Here is a 20,435-nt window from a genome sequence, read left to right on the forward strand (position 1 = left end):
TTTCATATCTAAAAACAAATATGACAATAGATGTCAAATTTAGGGACTAGTATTTTTTTTTAGATAATCATAATATTAATACAAAATATTATGTCAAAAAAATTAATTAATTTTTGTTATAGATTGTGAATACACACGGTGAATTTTTTCCTTCTAATGCAATTTATTCCATAGGCCAAGATTCAAACCCCAATATCTTAATAACAAGTGTCAATTTTTTTGGTAACATATGCCAAAAAAAAAAAGTATCTTGATAACAAGTGCCAAAATCTAATCTTAAACTGTTAAGAAATAGTCGTACGAACAACCAATTTTATGAAGGTATGAAAAATGTAACAAGTTCTTTGACATAATAACTTTGCAAATATGTTAAATATAGGGCACGTAAGCACCTTACTTACATGCCATACGTAAGATGCCCTATTAAAATTAACCTGACTACTTAACAAAATGTCTAACTTGTATGTGGAATTATATATTCAAGGACTAATTTTTTTCTTTCTATTAAATTTGGAGATTAAAATAACAACCTATGTACCCAAATAAGTGTGACTCAGTTAGCAACACGCTGACCTTGTTTGAGAGAGGAGGGGGAGAGAACATGAGTTTGATTTTCACACAATACATCCTTAGGTTGGGGACAATAACTTTAAATGGGACTAAGCCTTTTAAATCGAATATTTGTCCCCTTAGTCAATCCAAAAGTCTGAAACATGTAGAGATACCTTGAAATCTCTGTAAGGATCCAAAAGTTCTAATCATAGTAGTTAAAAAACAATGACAACACATTTTGAATTCAAAACCAAATTAAGAGTTTATTCTATTAAAATGACATATTAATTGTAATGAGATATCAAATTATAATTAATCCATTTTACTTCTATCATTTACTAGCATAACTAAAAAATATTAAGAAAATAAAAACATAATTACAGAATGAAAGACAGGATCTTCTTCACAATGCATGTACAATGCAAGTAAAAAAATACATAATATTTGTATAATAAAGAATATATATCCAAAGAAAAGGTATGAATACATATTTTTAATAATTTATTTCAATTTTAATTTTAGTTCTTATATTTAATTTTTTTAAAGTTTTAATCTTTATACTTCTGTTTTACTTACATTTTACTCTCTATAACATTATTTTATTTTATTTAGGTTTTGATTCTTATAATATACCAAATATATATTGACATTGATTTGAATGTCTCTTAAAAAATATGCATATAATTAGAAAATTAAGATAACCTATAGAATGAAAATATGTTTAATTAATCTACAAAAATCCTAATCGGTGGTGAAGTGAGGAAGAAAATGAAAAGCTGTCAAATGGCTAAAAAGCAGGCGACAAGACAAAAACTCTGCTTCTTAATTCTTTCATTTTGAACCTTTGGAGAAACACTGTACTAAAAGAGCATGCAACTTAAAACTTAAAACTTAAAAGGCAAGGAAACATGTACGGTTACGGACTATTACGTTACGGCCTGTAAATTACTGCACTGTGTTACATGGGTACTTCAATCTTTGCCGTTGGTTTGGTATACAATGTTTCACCGTTTCAGTTCATCTTTAATGGACTTGTCCGTAAATAATTGTTGCTAATTGGTAAACTACCTAGTTAGATTGAAACATGGGAAATTGCGCGGATGCTTCTTCGTGCGAGAATTGTACGTATTGAGATTGACAATTGCAAATATAAAGGACAAAATACATTTATTCTTTCTGAATTTTAGTAATATCTCTTTCAATTTTAATCTTACACGTACATATTTTTAAAATTTAGAAATTCAGACAACTATGTATTATAAATTAAGAAAGATTATTTCATGTAATATCTATTTGAATGTAATGTGTCTAAAAGTATCCAAGAATGACCAAGGCAGTTGGATCGATGGGGAATTTACGAATTTGTATGCTTAAGAACATGCCAAGATTTGTCGAGAGAAAAGAATCATGATAATTTGAACACTCAAATAATGCAAATACCAAACTAACATCTTTCGTTTTTCTTTATTATCATCGATGATTTCTATCTTTTCTTCTCATATTTCTCTAGAGGTGTCAAAAATCTTTTTCCAAGGAAAAAAATTAATTTTATATAACGTAGTTTAAAAGAAAAGCTAGGAAATTACGGGGATGCTTCTTGTGCGAATCATAAGAACGAGTCAATTCACCATTGGAAAAAATCATGTTGAAAGTTGAAGAATGACAGGATAAAGGGATGACTGGTGAGAATTTATATGTTGTCAATATATGTCAAGAACACAACAAGACAAGTTAATGGAAAGAAAAACAAAATTTCAAGAAGGCTTCTTGTGAGAATCATATGTAACGAGAAACGAGTAAATACCATGTTGAAAGATGAAGAATTGCAAGGCAATGGAACGAGTGACGGGAATTTACATGCTTTCAAACTCAATATATGTCAAGAACATATGTAAGAAGATGAATTAATCAAAAGAAAAACAAAATTAAGAAAGTGTATACATTGAAGCCAATATAATTAACACAAGTGTGTATTGAAAAGTTGAAGTCCATATTTTTAATTTACTTATATATAAGAAAGAATAAAATATTAGTAAAAATGTATAAGTTGACACATATGTAGTCTGAATTTTTATAATTTTTGAACTAATAAAACTGTAAAGAGGGACCAAGGTGTCCTTGAAAAGGGCAACAAGAGGAAGTAAACTGAAAGGGGTTTAGCTCCCTAGGGCACCCAAAATGGCCCAAGGCTAGTATGATTTGTCCCCACAACCCCACATGACTCTGTTTCTGAATCTACCACTTACTATTCTGCCTAAGCCTATCAATGATAAATAGCCACCCCGTTCCCTTTTCCCTTTCACACCAACCTATAGCTCCTTCAAATTTTCTATTCTCTTCTCCTTCCTCACTTATCCAAACCCACAATGGCCTTGAGAAAATCAACTAAACTTCCTCAAACAGCACTCATTAAGCAAATCCTCAAGAGGTGCTCGAGTCTAGGGAGAAAAGATGAGCAAGCCTTGCGTTTGGACGTGCCTAAGGGTCACTTTGTTGTGTATGTTGGAGAAAACAGAAGCAGATACATTGTTCCAATTTCATTCCTAAGTCGCCCTGAGTTCCAAACACTTCTCCATCAGGCAGAGGAAGAGTTCGGCTTTGATCATGAAAAGGGCCTAACAATTCCCTGTGAAGAGGACGTTTTTGAGTCTCTCACTTCCATGCTCAGATGAGAAGATTACTCAGTTACCAGTTTTCCTTGTCTTTGTTTTTTCGTCTTTTTTTTTAAGAATGAGAAAACAGCTACAGATGAAGCTGCTTCACTGCTTCTCTGACTTGCTTTTCTCCATTTCTTTATGTCACATATGAGGTTCCCTATTTTAGAGAGACTCTAACCTCAGCCATGAAAGAATGTTATTTAGATTGTAAATGTACTAGAATCGAGAGCATCATTTTTCCAACAGAGGTGTATATGTACCCTGTTGGAGAACTAATTACAAGGATATATGTTCATCATTTTCCATTCCTCTTTCTCTCTTTTGCTTCCAAATTATGCATTTCACTGCTTTGACTTCCTTTGATGGCACACCACATCTTCCACTAAATACGCTCCATGCTTTTTTATTTTTTAATTTTATTTTAGAGCTTTGCACGCTCCGTTTACACGTGCCAAAAAGGCTGAGTTAATTAATGAGTATATGGATCTGTTTATACATGCTTACGTTACGTACGTCTTAGGCACACAAATTAAATAATCAACTAATGACTGTATGGATGCTTACGTTACGTGTGTCTTAGGCACACAAATTAAAAAACTCAATTAATAAGTATATACGATGCTAACATTAGGCTCTGTTTGGTGTAACATAATTGCGTGAAGGGTGGAACCGTACGTAAGCGTGAGAAATACTGAAATGGAGAGGATTAAGAATTGGTACAAAGCAAAAGAAATGAAAAGAGGGAAAGAAATATGTAGGCTCCATGTTTTTTTTTTATCCCCTCTAAAGTAAGGTGATTTGAGGGGGAATCGACAACAAGTTACAATTGTGTATGTGTGATTAGGTATGGCAATTTAACCTACTATCATGAGTACTTGATTTGAACGGGAAAACTCGATTAGGTTTGGGTTCGAGTTTTTCCGATTAATAAAATCGGGAGCGGGGACGAGAATGGGGATGTTAATGGCCGCCCCGCCCCGCTCTCGCACTGCTTAATAATATAATTAAAAATTATTTACATATATATAAACTAAAATTATAAATATTTATATGTAAAAATTTGTATTATTTTATTTTTCTTTTGTTTTTTTTAAATTTATTCATATTTATTTAAAAGAAAAAAAGAAAACAAAAAGGTAGGAACTGGACGGGGTGGGAAAACTCAAACCCCGCCGGGAACAGAGATGGATACCCAGATTTTATCTCAGCGAATATCAGGATAAAACGTTCCCTGCCCCTGCCCCACCCCATTGCCACGCCTAGGTGTGATATATTTTCGTGATTGTACACAAAGTATATATCTCACACATAATCGATTATATCAGTTATATAATTAATTATAAAAATCAATTTTGAGTTTCGAAGGGTTTTTTTTGTGTGTGTGTGTTATATTGTGAGAAATTATAATCAGTTATGATATGCTTTTTATTATTTCATAGGTTTAACTTGTTCATATAATTGATTATATGGTAAGTAAAATTGATTAAGTAGACTGAGATATATTTTAATAATTACGGATGATTTATATAAACTTATTTAATAAAAATATTATCTAAATTAAAATTTAATTATAAAAAATACATTTGTAAATTAATTTATAACATTATTTTAATTTCTTAATCCAATATAAATTGATAAAAAAAATCAATTTTTTCTATTTCTCTTTCATTAAAAAATTTCGATTTCTACTTTATTTTTCACTTACTTATTTTTTTCTCGTATATTTCTTTCACTTCTATTCCCACTACTAAAATCAGCTCATGTTAAAGAATCAATAGATAAAAAGTTTGTATTAAAAATTTGTAATGACATGTGCTAATCATTTTTTTTTTAATAATTAATGCCCTAAAAATATTTATTGTTCTTTAAATACATTTCTTGAATCTTCATGATACAAAGTTGTATTATTAATTATTTAATTAAAGGTATTTATAGTCATGTTTGATGAGTTGAAATTTATAAATCATAGTCATTATATTTTAAGATGACTTCAATTTATATTTTTTTCGTCTTGATCTAGTATATCTTATAGTTTTTAAATATATAATTTTTAAATAATCATATATTAATAATAATTTTTTAATGATTAACTTTTTGCATATGATGTTATATTTAGAGAAATGTTATTATTAAATTTTCTAACATTTTTTTAGACACACTCTATTATTAATTAATTTTAAAAAATACAAATTGATGAGTCTTACTTCTTAATTACTGGATAGCGTGTGTTGTCAACACTTTTATATTTTTTAAAATAGATTTATATATATATATATATATATATATATATATATATATATATACAAATATATGTAGTTTTACAAATATATATATATATATATATATATATATATATATATATATTAATTGTAGTTTTACAATTATGTAGTTTTGTAATTTAATTTGACATAATGTTATGATTGATATATTATATTTACAAATGAGTTGATATTGATTTGTCTCGAATATTATTTGGCTGAGTATAAGTTTAAATAAATATTCCTATCAAAATTTTGAGTTGGATATAAATAAATACTAATCCATCAAAATTTTCCACATGAATATCCTTAATTAAAAAAGAAACACACATTACACATATGATTAATTAGTAAGAATTTGCATGAAAATAAATTTTGTTGATGTCAAAATTTTATTGTATAAAGATGTTACTTTTATCTTTGGTAGATTTTTATAAATTTTAACAAGATTTACTTGTTTAGTATTTATAAAAAAAAACATGTAATTTTTTTAAAATAAACTTATAATTTAATTTCTATATATTATTAGTATAATTTTATATCACCAACTAATGAAAAAACATCATTTGTGTGCTTTTTATTTTTAATTGACACGAATTTATCATATATTCCAATTTGCAACAAATTAAAAGACATTTGATTTTTTTATATATACAGTTTCACTTGTTATATTTATATATTTATTTATACAATTATTCTCTATTTTATTATTATTATTATGAATTAATATTAATTAATAAATTATATTTATATGTTAATATCAATTATATTACATATTATTATTAATTTATGAATAATGTTTATTGGAGTTATAATAAATGGTTCATGATGAATTGGACTATTCAGTAGTCCGTTAAGAGATCCCTAATCTCTACCGATAAGAATATAAAATTAGAATTCATTAGTCAATTCATATGAAAAAAATATTTTTTGTTTTCTGCCTTTTTAACTCCTACTAAGAAAAAAACAATTTTCTCTCATATTAATCAAGACTAACAAGAATAGATTCCTCGTTGATTTTGGGTATGCAATTCTTTCTAAATCTTACTCGAACATACTATAATATTGTATTTTATGTTGTTCATTATTATGAATTTTTTAACATTATTGGCCTAAAAATTGACATATTATGTTTAAGTTTGTAACATTAAAAATAATGTTTAGACAAGAGAAATTATCATAAGTGCAAATTAATAGATGATTATCAACTTTGAGATATGGAGAAAAGAAATAAATTTAAATCTTAGTATAATTATTGTAAAAAGAAAAAACAAATGGATTAATCGATACTAAATTAATATCTTTGAACTGAAATCTTAAATATGGAATTATACTAGTCTTCCATGGGCCGGGTCACGTGTTACCGATATCTAAACTTTTACGTAAAAAAGAAGAAAAAAAATACAGCTAACTATTTAAAGAAAATTTACACCGTTCTTATTAAGCAAATCTACTGAAACAAAATTATTTTGTATGTAAATGTAATTTACTTGAGTCTCTAAAAAAATGGTAGATGAAAAGGATTATGTTATGAAGAAAAATATTTTTGTAATAATGGTAGTTTGGATGGGTTCATGGAGAATGTACGCCAGAGGCGCAGTTCAGGACCACCCACCCATCATCACAACCATACCTACACCCTACACTGTTACCATTACCCACCTCGATTTAAGTTTCGATTAAATTATTTTTTATTACTAAAATATAATAATAATAATAATAATACTAATAATACTAAAATTTAAATATAAAATTCTGTACATATTATTTTGATTTTTTATTATTAAAAATACTATAATAATAATAATAATATTCAGATATAAAATTCTATATATACTATTTCAATTTTCTATTAATAGACTGTTGTTAATGGTTTATATTTTCTTCGATATAAGAAAAATAAAATAATTAAGTAATTAAATTTTTAACAAGTTAAAGTTAATTTATATTCTTTAATACTTTTTAAAAAAATTCTTTTTTTATTTCACAATAATTATAGGCACCTGCTTAATTATTTCAACTAGACTTTGTTGGTGATTTAATAAGACTTGCTATTTATGTGGATTAATTCTTATTAAATATAGGACTTACTGCATCTGCATCAAATGCAGATAATCCATTAATCCTCTTACCTGTTAAAGAAAAGGTTGTTCCAGGATTTTATGTGCTTTAATTTGAATTGATTTCTTCAGCTCTTAATCGAGGGGTATTGGGGCAGGGCGAGTGCCTTGATTATTGAAAATTAGTATTTTAATACGCATAATGTATAAGCTAAAATGTATACTCTATATAATTAAAATTTATAATAAATAACTGTTTTTAATATATAAATTCTATTTTAGATTTATAATAAATAATTATATTATGATATAAATTTATTTTTAATTATTAATAATATTAAAACTTAATTTAAAAATAAAATGAAACGTTGTACCGAAAGAGATGAAATATTAAAAAAAAACACTCATTGAATAAAAAATATTAAAAATACTATTATTAAAAAATCATAAAAATATTTTAATTTATATAGAGACAAAATATATAATTTATTTATTGCAATTAGTCAAAGGATCGGAGATGCTTGATCTACTCGAAGGTAACTAAACAAAGCTATAAGGTGTTCCATAGATATACAGTGACGATAATATATAAGTAAAAACACAAATGAACTTCAGAGAAAACCCAAGAAAAGTAAAAAAAAAAAATATATATATATATATATAAAAAATTCAGGTCCATATGACTAGAAAACATAAAATTCCTTAAAGGATTGCAACAAACCCATGTACATATATACAATATACATCAAGTATAATACTGAAAACATAACCTACTGTCGATCAAGCAACTAATCTAATATATGTTACATCAGAATAACATCCAACAAAATGAGCACCATCTCTCACTTGACACTCAGGCAATCAAAATTCTTTGGCCTTATTAATCTTGCCCTGGTCCCATATAAATATGATCGTCACAGTCCAATAACAATAAATTAGGAAGATAAGCTTACGAAACATAAAACAACAATATAGAGGCAAAATACAATTATACTATGAACATCATTATATCAAAATTGTAAGCATAGCCTCAATTTATCATGAATATTGCTCAATGCCCAACTTGGCAATACATAGAATGGCATAACAATTCAACTTGTGTCACTATTGGGCAACTTACTATCATATTAACTTTTAGTACATATTTATAACGACTTAACATGTCACTACACTTATTACTGAACAACTTACGACACAGTAGAAAATAAGTAACATGCATTAGAATTAAAGATTATAATACAACTAATACTAGTATCAAGTACACACATGTTATATACAAAATACTGTACTAACTTACTTAGAGGAGACACGGATACCACATAGAACCTAGAGAAGACAACTGAAAGTAACATATCCATTTAGAAGCTAACTTACTAATTGAAGTGTTCAACATGTACAGTGTATATCCACACAATGGGATACTAAAGTTCAAAAACATCATTAAATCTCCTCTAGTAACTTAAACATCATACAACCGTGCAACATGAGCAACTTCATAGAACAACTTCATAGAACAACATCGAAAATCAACTTAAAACAACTTACATCCTTACAACATTATCAACTCACTACATAACAACACATATCATATTACAACATCATTTATACAACTTATTCATCATCAATCAATTGTTAAAAATAACTTTTAACAACGGGTTCTCATCATACAACTCAATCAACTAAATAACAACTTCACATCATGCAACTTACGCCCGACGCCACTCCTTGGCTATCCAACACCATTGAGGTAGAGAGAACTTTGTCTCGCCCATGCTCGGCATAACGCTACTTGTGCTCGACATGATTGAGGTAGAGAGTCTCCTATTCTCTCGCGCCTAGTGTGGCAACATCCACGCTTAACCCCAATCGGGTAAAAAGCTCTATACCTTACTCACACTCGACACCACACACCCCAACACTCAACATGAGCCTAGGCAAAGATGAGTCTCTCTCTTCACGCTTGACGCCACCGTTCTATGCCCAACATAAGTGAGACAAAGACCTTTCTTTGGAGTCACACTTGGCACTCTAAAGGTGCGCCTGACATGATATCAAGTGTTGCACTTGTGCAAAACCCAATTTCGCCCAATCTACTTGAAAATTAGCAAACTTTTCAACATGCAATCACATATTCCACACCTATACAACTCAAGAAAACACATGCAACCAAAAATATGCAATAATTATCAATTACACATCATGCACAACGTCTTCCCAACCTCAATTTTCACCACTCTTCAATTTAAAACCTCAATCCTACACAACTAATGATCAACATATTCAATTTGTCATCATCATCACATAATTAACTAGAATTTTGGGCACAAGCTTCCTTTATCTCTTGGAGAAAATCCACAAAGAAAAGAAGAAGAAGAAAAAGTGACTTGCACACCACTAGCTTGAAGTTCTAATCCAAAGCTCAGATTCTTCACCACCTCTACTAGAGTTAACTATAAAAAGAAGAAAAATAAAGGTTTGAAGTGAGGAAGAAAGAGGGGAAAATCTTTATCTAACTTTTTTCTACAGCTTTTGGAGACTTAATTATGATATTCTTATAAAAAAAAATTCCTTTTATACCTTCTTGAGCTGACTTCTCTTATCTCTAGTTCAACCCTTTTGAGGTTGGCTTGCTTCAAGGGTCTCTTGGCTCTAGAGCTCTCAATAACGATTATCAATCAAGCAACAAGATTATGAGATTGATAGTGTTACAATATTCAACACATCAACATATTATAGAAACAACATAGCAACTCCACATATAATACAACTCACAACTTAACATCTTTCAACATGTCAACACAACACATAAACAACACAACTTGTCCACTACACAATCACATAGCAACTAAACAACACATCAACTTACAACACAATACAACTTAATGTGTCCTCATACATATTAACTAAGAGATTTCTTACAAACATCAATTATATGTTTCCCTTACCTTAAATCACCAAGAAAGAGCGTAGAAAAAGGTAAGATGGGATTACTTCGAGCTTCCCACATTACACCACCAACACTCCGATCCTTAGTTTCTAAAGTTTTGAATCTCAAAATAGCTGCTCAACTAACTTTAAGGAAGGATCTATAAAACTCTTGCAAAATCAGAATAAGAAAAAAGTAATTCTGACTTTAGAGCTCCTTTCTCTAACTTCTTTATAGATTTCTTAAAAAATAAACTTATGAAGTCTTAAGAAAATTTTATGAGCTTAAATATATTTTTAGTCCTTCAAATTCAAGATAAATTTGTTTTTAGTCTCTTAAGTTTAATACTGGTTTTTTTACTAGTCCCTGTAATTTCAAAAACGCTTATTTTAATTATTATACTCAAATTTTGTTAAGGAAATTATCAAATATTATCGTATAAAATATACCTAATGGTGTCTTTGTTAGTGAAAATATCATATTAAACTTAGTTGATGATGCATAACTGTCTCAATTTATCACTTTTAAATATATTATTAATGACTTAAGGAACTAAAATAATATTTTTGAAAACTACAAAAACTAAAAAAAAACAATTATAAATTTGATGGACTAAAACAAACTTACCCTAAATTTGAGAGACTAAAATCATATTTAACTCAACTTTATATATATCCCCTTAACTTAGATAATTTTAACCTCAACTCATTAGTAGAAAAATATTATTTTCCTACGATTTTTTTTACAAAAAAATGTTCGCAGGAATTTTTTGTAAATTTTTTTGCAATAATAAATCTATAGAAACTTTTTGTGAATTTATTTGTGAAAAATAATCTGTAGAAATTTGTTACAAATTTTTTATGGAAAATAAAATTCAAGAAATTTTTGCAAATTTTGCTATAATTATAATGATCATAGTTTTTTTTTTTCATGATAAAAATTCGTAAAAAATATGGTAAGAATTTTCTTTTGTTTCTTGCGGATTTTCTAACAAAATTAAATTTGCAAGTAATATTTATCAGTATTATAACAAATGGTAAAAAAAATTTGCAGGTAATTTTTCCTGCCAATTTTAATCTGCAAGAAAAATAAAAAAATATTTAAATTTGTAAGTTTAATAATTAAAAATTTCAATTAAAAATATTATTTTAATAAATTATTTATAAATATATCATTATAATTAATTTTATCTTTAAATTAAATTAAATATATAAATTTTGTAAATATGATAAATTAATGATAATGAGTTTTAATTGAATTATAATTCAAAGAATTTTAAAATTAAAAGTATTTACTTAACAAATGTTATTTTACTAAATTATTTATAAATATTTCATAAAAAATAATTTTAATTTAAAATATTAATTAATTAAAAATTTATTTTAATTAAATTTATAAATTAATGATAATAATTTTTAAAATAAAATTATTTAATAAAAAACTACTTTTTTAGAATATTGAATATTTTAAGAGTTAATATAATTTATAATAATATAATTTTATAGTTTAATATGATTGAATTAATTTTATTTCTAAGGACATGATCTAATTAATTTTTAAAGAAAATCTTAAATCTCACATTAATTAAAAAATAAGACAATTAAGGAGTATATAACTAGAGACAATTTATAAGTTGTGTCTGGTGAAGTCTACCATCTCCTCTATTCCCGTATATAGCATGCAATCATTGTGGCTTCCCCAAGCAGTGTGTAATAGAATTGATCAGGCTTGCCGTCGTATGCTCTGGGCTAAGTCTGACAATACTTGGTTTTGGTCTCCAGTGAGTTGGGATGTTGTTACTCAATCTAAAGAGTTAGGTGGCCTTGGGGTTAGGGAGGCGCGCAAGGTGAATGTATCACTCCTTGGGAAGCTAGTTTGGGACCTGCTTTCGGCTCCACAGAAGCCTTGGGTTCAACTCCTCAGCAACCTCTACCTACATGGAGACTCTATCCTGTGTGCTCAAAACAAGCGGGGTGTTTCTTCAATCTGGTCGAGTATTATTAAGGCCCTTCCCTCACTCCGGGAGGGATTCAAGCCTCATCTAGGATCGGGCGCCTCATCACTTTGGTACAAGGACTGGTCAGGTAATGGGCTTCGGTGCGGGAATGTCCCTTTTGTTCATATTGCGGACACCAACAAAAAGGTTGCCGACTGCTGGGTTAGTGGAGAATGGAGCTTCAATGCCTTGTATACGGTTCTTCCGACCGAACTGATAAACTCGGTCCAACAGTTGCGTGTTGGCAATTCCCCTTTTGGGTTGGATCACTTTGCTTGGAGGGGTGATATCTCGGGTTGCTACACAGCGGCATCTGGGTATCGTTTTCTAACCCGGGGGCTGGCAGCGGAGGGGGATGCAGTTTGGAAGAAGCTTTGGAGGATCATGATTCCTAAGAAGGTTAAGTTCTTTCTATGGCAATGCCTTCATTCAGCCCTCCCAACGAATCCGGTTCGGGCTGATAGGAGGTTGGCAGAGTCAGGTGCATGCTCGCGTTGCTCTTGCCCTCATGAGACCATTTTACATGCTCTTCGGGATTTCCCATATTCGCGAGAGGTGCTGATGTCTGGCGGGTGTAGTGTGGGTTGGTCTTTTTCTGAAATGGATTGTTTTTAGTGGCTGAAGGGGATTATCTTGCACAAGGATGCTACTACGCTATCCATCACCTTGTGGTGGGTCTGGCGTTTTAGGAATAACATGGTATTTAACGACGACCTCTGGCAAATTTTAGTGGTCCGTCAGAAGGTGATACTATCTACGGTGGAGAACAGTGTGTATAACGTTAAGCGGCGATTATGGGAGGAACAAGCCCTTTGGAGGCCTCCGGAGCACCCGTGGATCAAGCTAAACACGGACGGAAGTTGGTTGAGGGAGACGTCTGCTATGGGGATGGGTGGAGTAATCCGTGATTGGGCAGGTATGTGGCGGGGGGGCTTTTCGCATGGAGTCTTACATGGGAATGCGTTACGTGCTGAGTTGTTGGCCTTGGAGGAGGGCCTATTGTTTTGTTGGGAAGGTGGGTTTCGGATGGTGACCTGTGAATGTGATTGCCTGGGAGCTGTAAAGTTGTTTCAAGATCGGCCAACGGACAGAGATTACCTGCACAAGCACTATGATGTTATTCGTCGTGTTCAGCAAATACTTGCTCGGGATTGGGTAGTTTACGTAAGTCATATTCCTCGATATATAAATTCAGTAGCTCATACGCTTGCTACTTGGGGTGTAAGGAACTTAGGTTCCAATGTATTTTGGAGGAGTCCTCCAGACTTTATTTTACTTCCATTAAGGAGAGACTCTATGTCTTGAGTTGTCTGTTTTGTTTTTATCTTTCATACTTTACCAAAAAAAAAAAAAAACTAGAGACAATACTCACCTTGCAAGTTAATCTTGTAGGTTGAGCTAGACCTATAACCTACATTCTAAAATTTCAAAAGGTCATCAATCACATGAAGAATTAATAATTGATTCATTGCGAGTGTTTAAAAAATAATAATTGAAGAATACAATTATGAAAAATTTCTTGTAAATTTAAAACTTGTAAGAAATTTAGCAAAAAAATTTACACAAAAATTACTTTTGAATTATAAATTTGCAAGAAACTTTTTGCAGCAAATTCTTTAATTTTTTTCATAAAAAAAATTTCTACAAAATTTTTTGCGAATTTTTTCACAAAATATTTCGCAAGAAAATTTCTTGCGAATTTTAAAATTTGTAAAAAATATATTATGCATGAAGATATTACTTAGAGATAAAATTTCACGAAAAAAATTCATAAAAATCACGTTTCTTACAAATTTTTATATAAAATTCGCATGAAAAATTATATATAATAAAAAAAAAATTCTAGTAGTGACTCAAAATAACTCCTAAATATTTAACAATCAGTCTGGATATAAATTATAAATATTTAAAAAATCTATTAAAAATAAAAAAATATTGTTTTTTTAAAGAAGTTTTCAAATATTTAAACAAACACTAAATATTACTCCAATTTGTAACTAAGAATATTTAGAAAAGGGATAAGACTTAAGAGAGGGAGAGAGAAATAAGAAAGCAAGAGTATCAAGTAACATTGTCAAGTTGTTAGGGAAAATATCAACATGATCTATACATTATAGCTTTTGATATGTCCACAGATCGACATCCATTCATTTATTAACCAAATTATTTTATTGATTGAAAAATTATTTTTTTACAAGTATTTTTTAATGCCTATTAAAAAACTAATTCTTTGTTTTATGTTTGCCATAAATTAAAATTTGTAATTTTATGGAATAAGAACCAGATCGCATATATGAGAGTATGAGTGGATACTGAATGTGGGATTACGTCACGCGATTTGTCTGGTGTTTAGGATCTGATATGCATTAAATGTGACGTAGCCTATTTATAAAACTTTTTACAAAAAAATTTATATGTATAAAACTTATAAGTGACGTAATAAGAAAAAAAATGTTAAGTTATAAGGGATAATTTAAATAATAGCATATATATATATATATATATATATATAAATATAAATATAGGTTGAATTCACTTAATCTATAAATAAATATACTTAAATTTACTACACTTAAAAACTCATTTTAAAATAAATTTTATGGATCAAATTATTAAATTAAAAGTTCTTGATATATAAATTAAGTTTGTAAATTTTAAAAAAAAATTGTAAGTTTAATATATATATTAAGAACTTTTAATTCAATGATTAGATCATTAAAACTTAATTTAGAACATGAATTATTGACTGAAATAAATTTAGTTAGATTTATTTTTTAAATAAGTGGATTCCGCTTCACACACACACATACACATACAGATATCAATGTATATTAATTATCTAATGTTTCGTCACGCACACACCTAGGAGATCTCCCTAACAGTGGAGTAGTGTAAGTGACATCTCAATCCTACCGACACACACACAGAGATATCAATGCATATCAATCATCTAATGCGTCGTCACGCATACACCTAGGAGATCTCCCTAACAGTGGAGCAGTGTAAGTAGCATCCCAATCCTATTGAAACCACCCCAACCGTTTTCACGCCCAATGCGCCTGCTCGATCACAGCTAAATAGGATAAAAATCCTCACTCGGGTTTACTTGGATGATATCACTTACACAATTGGAAGTCCGGATCCACCATCAAGTATAATACAACTGGGTACAGGCTTATCATGATCTTGGCATGCATTACCAATTCACTTGTGGAGTTCGCCCATCGACTATCTGCAAGGATCCACGCACTTTCCCAAGTACTTGGTTGAGGGAATAACCCACGACCTCATACTCCGCTCCAACACTAGCTAAGAACTTAGAGGAGACTCACCCAACCCAGTGGCCTACCTGAGCACCACTCTCACCCAAATCCAGTGGCCTACCTGAGCATCACTCTCATATATCAGCGGCCTATCCAAACACCACTCTCAAGAGACTCTATGTGAGCTGTTCTAGTTCAAAAATATTTTCCCTCTCCTCAAGTCCTAGGCTAGATCATGCCATAAGGCATCACATGCAATTATACATCACACATCATACATGGTCTGCCCACTATCATGATCAACAATCATATACATGCCATAAGACATCACATGCAATAATGCATCATACATAATACATGGTCTACCCACCATCATGATCAACAATCATACACATGCCATAAGGCATCACATGCAATAATGCATCACACATCATACATGGTCTACCCACCATCATGATCAATAATCATACTCATATGAACATATACACATGTCATATCATATTTAAACATTCATATATATCATTACCAAGCATACATATGAATCACACCTACCATACATCATATATCATACATACATGATCTAAAACTTCAACTTTAAACATGCATAAGCATCAATTGCAACCAAATCACGCACGGCCTAACATCCAACCCGAGAGCCCTAAGCTTTTCCACGCCCGGTGCGCTCAACCTACGCCCGACCTAATCCCAGTCAGAGAGTTCAAAAACTCATCTGAACCAACAAATCCAGTCACATGCAAAAAAAAAAAAAATATAATGCACAGACTCCATACAACACAAAAACAAACTCAAAATTAACATGCACCCATCCGATGCATCAAAATCACCATAAACCCCATTTTTCCCAAAACCCCAAAAAATGAGCGAATTCTCCGATCCAGTCATAGATCCTCGACTTTCATGCATCAATTGAGTTTCTAAACTCACATGCAACCTAAACAACAAACATTATAGCTTCCCTTACCTGAAAATTGGCTCAAAATGGCCAAGAACTGAGGAGAAGTAAAATTTCTTTCCAAAGCTCAACCCGGAACTTCAATCCACCCAAAACAAGCTTTCTAGTATGAATTTCAAGAAAAGACAGAAGACATTAGTGATCTCGAGGAGAAGAAGAATCATACAGAGAAATTTGGGAAAGAAAGGAGCTCACAGACCTAGAATCCTTCTCTCTAAAACTTCTTTAAAACCTCTCTCTAAGTTCTCTTCCTCTCTTCTCCTTAACCACATGCATGACACCTATTTATAGAAATCTGGAGTGGCTAGAATGGCCCCTTTCGAATCCGGAATGGCCCGTTCTGGACTCAAATATCATGTGTAAAATTCACATGCAGAATGACCCGTTCTCAAACCAGAACAGCCCGTTCTGGGGTGACCTTTAACTCACAACGACCCTGTTTGGAACGGCCCGTTCCCAACAAAGATTTTTAGTCCTATTTAGTAGTTCGGAATGGCCCGTTCCAGTTTGGGAACGACTCGTTTTGAGCTACTAAATCACCATTGTTTTAGTAGTTTGAAACGACCCATTTTAATTTAAAAACGGCCCATTTTGAACTACTAACTACATTACAGCATCATGATGGAATGATTGGGTAAACATAGAGAAGATATATCAGATATATAGTTTTGAATTGAATTATTAAAAAGATGAAAAGGACAAGGGTTAGGCTCCACCCTCACCAGGTTGATATTTGAAGAGGCAAGTTCACATGATCTCTTATTAACATCACTACTTTATCATGCCTACTTATCATGTCTCTGGCCCCAAAAAAAAACTTTCTATTAGTAAAATAATCAAAATAGCTTTAAAAGCTTCAACATATAACTAGGTTGCTCTTCAACGTGTCTTTCTAACAAAATAATTTATGTTGTTTCAGATATTTTTTCTGTTGATCTTAGCTTTATAGATAAGGTATGTAATAAGAATTATTTACTCATTATTCAAACTGTAATTAAATAATGTGTATATATATGTAAATTATTAATTTACTTTTCTAACTTGCAACTAACAACTACAATTAATTATATATATATATATATATATATATATATATATATATATTAAAAAATATACTTTATGTTAAAAGGTCAAATTTTCCTTTTCAACAAGGTCAAAATATTATTTTCTAATTTCACTCTTTTAAAGTGAACTATTTATTCTAGAGGATAAAACAAATAATTTAAGTTATTGATATGAGAAGTGATGCTACGTGCATATGAATAATAAATTATGAATGTATAAAAATATTAATTATTATTTTTTCACTAATAATTTAGATTACTTACTTTTTTTATTTATTTTACATTATTATATTATAAATGTGAAATATTTATTAATTTTATTTTAGAGATTTAGTATTTTGTATTGTGTTAGAGAATCTAGTTGCCACATTTAGTAAAATATTTCCTTTAAGCATGTTTTTCTCATCCACATTCAAGATTTTATTTAAGCGTTTTAAACCTATTTGACCGAGGTAATGCTGTTACCTTTACTCACTTATATATATATATATATATATATATATATATATATATATATATATATATATATATATATATATATATATATATATATATATATATATATAATGATACATAACAGTTTTTTTAGAATTTTTTTTAACTGAAATAGCTTTAAAAAAATTATGTATATATTCTAACATTTCTCTTATTTCTCTTTAGAAACAGCTCAAATAAAATAATTGATATGATAGAAAAAGATGAAAAATAATATTATGAAAAAAATGTAATATTAACAGAACACATAAAAAGTGATGGATAGAAAAATTGCTAAATGTTTAAAATTTGAGTGAATGAGTTTTTAAAAATAATTTGTCAAAACCTAAAATTAAATTGGGTAATAGACAATTTAACCTTTATTTGATTTTTTTTTTAAATTATCTCAGATAATAAATTCAAAGATTTGTAGAATATTGTGATGTCTCAACTAATAATATATGTAGAACTGTTCGATAAAGAGATGCAATTGTGAATCAGACTCAATGAATAAATTATTGGTTATCAAATAAGGAGTGTCACTATTTCACTCATATGTCCCTCTAATTTTCAAAATTGAAATTTTTCTCACTCTCTCTTAAAATATCTCCTTTAAAAATACTTCAGATTCTAAGGAGGGTAACATATGCATTGATTAGTTGGCAAAACTATAAATCAATTTTTTTAATAAATTTTTTGTTTTGTCTAAGAGTCCGAAACAATTATCTATTTTTGTCCTTATAGATGTTATAGGAACCTTGTACTCTAGATATAGTTAGTTTTTTCCTTCTCCTTCTTTTATTGTCTTTCCCATTAATAAAAAAAAAAAAAAGATATTTAACTAAAGTGAAACCGACTCAATTTTATTTTATAAGTGATGAAGTTTAAAATAAGGTTGGGAAACTAAAAACATTTTATAAATATTTATTAAAATAAATCAATCTTTTAAACAAATTTCTATACTTCAGAATTGATTTTGAGTCTTAGGCGAGACATATTAGAAGAAAAACGAAATGGGTAAATGATAAACAACTTCAATAATGCAGAGCCATATTTTGTGGGATATGAAATAAAGTGGGATATTGATATCCATAGAATCCAACAATTGGGACATTCTGAAAGGCCTTTGGTCAACACACATATCATAATCGTTTCATTCATCAGAATCAATTTTCATATGTAAAAGAACAGTTCAGACGATATGATGAAGATGAACGAAGATTATGTAGCCTTAACATTTTTCAACTAAAGCTTCTACGATGTGCCCATGATTCAAGATCTCACATCATAATCCTTGTTGCCATTGCTCATAATCAATTGCCTTTCCTCGTACATCGCATGTTTAGCATCGTCCATCATTTGATCTGATTTGCCTTCCTTTAAAACCATTCTGTATTTCACCCCTATGTGTATGTATAGAGATCACAACGGAGCGGGTCGACTACCGATTTTATGATATCTGTCTTTGTTCTTGCGAGTCAAATTTATCCTCGTCCCTGAACTCGTACCCGTACACATCGGGTATATGATTTTTATCCTCATTTCCGGTATCCGTACCCGTTAAATTTTTTTATTTTTTATTTTTTGTAAAAAAAATATGATATTTTTAAATTATTTTTTTATTATATTATTAGTATAATTAGGTTATTTCTCTATCTCATATTATAATAAATAATCACACATAAAAAGATATTAAAATTCTTTATTAATATAATTAAATTGAAAGTAGATATTAAATTAAAAATGGGAAAGGAGACGGGGACGGGGACGGGTACGGGTACGGAGCGGGTAAGTACATACCCGTACCTGATTTAATATAGCGAGTTTTACCCGTACCCGTACTCGTACTCAATCAAACCGAGTATTCTCTGTTAAAGTCAGGACGGGTTTGGGTATTACCCGTGAGATATATTTGTCATCCCTGTATGCAACCTCGTGTGCACATTTTATATTTTCATTTTTTTTATTATAATTTGATACTTTTAAATAAGTAGTACAGCTTCTTTTTATTATTTTGGTATTGAATTCAAAACAAGGAGGGCCACATCCTAGGACGGTGGGTTATATGCTGCTCTCTTCCTGTTAGGTTTCCACCACGAAAAAAATTATAAATAAATAAATAAATAAATAAAGGCAAGTCACTTTTTTCTTTTATGAATTTGTAAGAGTAATTTTTTTTTCTTTTTTTAGATATAAAATTATATTGATTATT

At 29.8% G+C, this 20,435-nt stretch overlaps 1 protein-coding gene across 1 annotated transcript; it reads left to right on the plus strand.

The window, feature by feature from the left end:
- The first annotated feature begins 2,745 nt into the window (after nucleotides 1-2,745).
- LOC109799701 (SAUR-like auxin-responsive protein family) lies at nucleotides 2,746-3,524 on the plus strand. Its single transcript, XM_020360312.3, has one exon. It carries the CDS (start codon nucleotides 2,919-2,921, stop codon nucleotides 3,222-3,224), a length of 306 nt encoding a protein of 101 aa, XP_020215901.1. The 5' UTR covers nucleotides 2,746-2,918; the 3' UTR covers nucleotides 3,225-3,524.
- The last annotated feature ends 16,911 nt before the right edge of the window (nucleotides 3,525-20,435 follow it).

This window comes from Cajanus cajan, chromosome 4, assembly GCF_000230855.2.
Source record: "Cajanus cajan strain Asha chromosome 4, NIPB_CcT2T_4, whole genome shotgun sequence".
Classification (NCBI taxonomy): Eukaryota; Viridiplantae; Streptophyta; class Magnoliopsida; order Fabales; family Fabaceae; genus Cajanus; species Cajanus cajan.

Bases quoted from the DNA above. Each gene is read 5' to 3' on its own strand.
- LOC109799701 (XM_020360312.3), top strand. From the start codon at position 2,919: ATGGCCTTGAGAAAATCAACTAAACTTCCTCAAACAGCACTCATTAAG.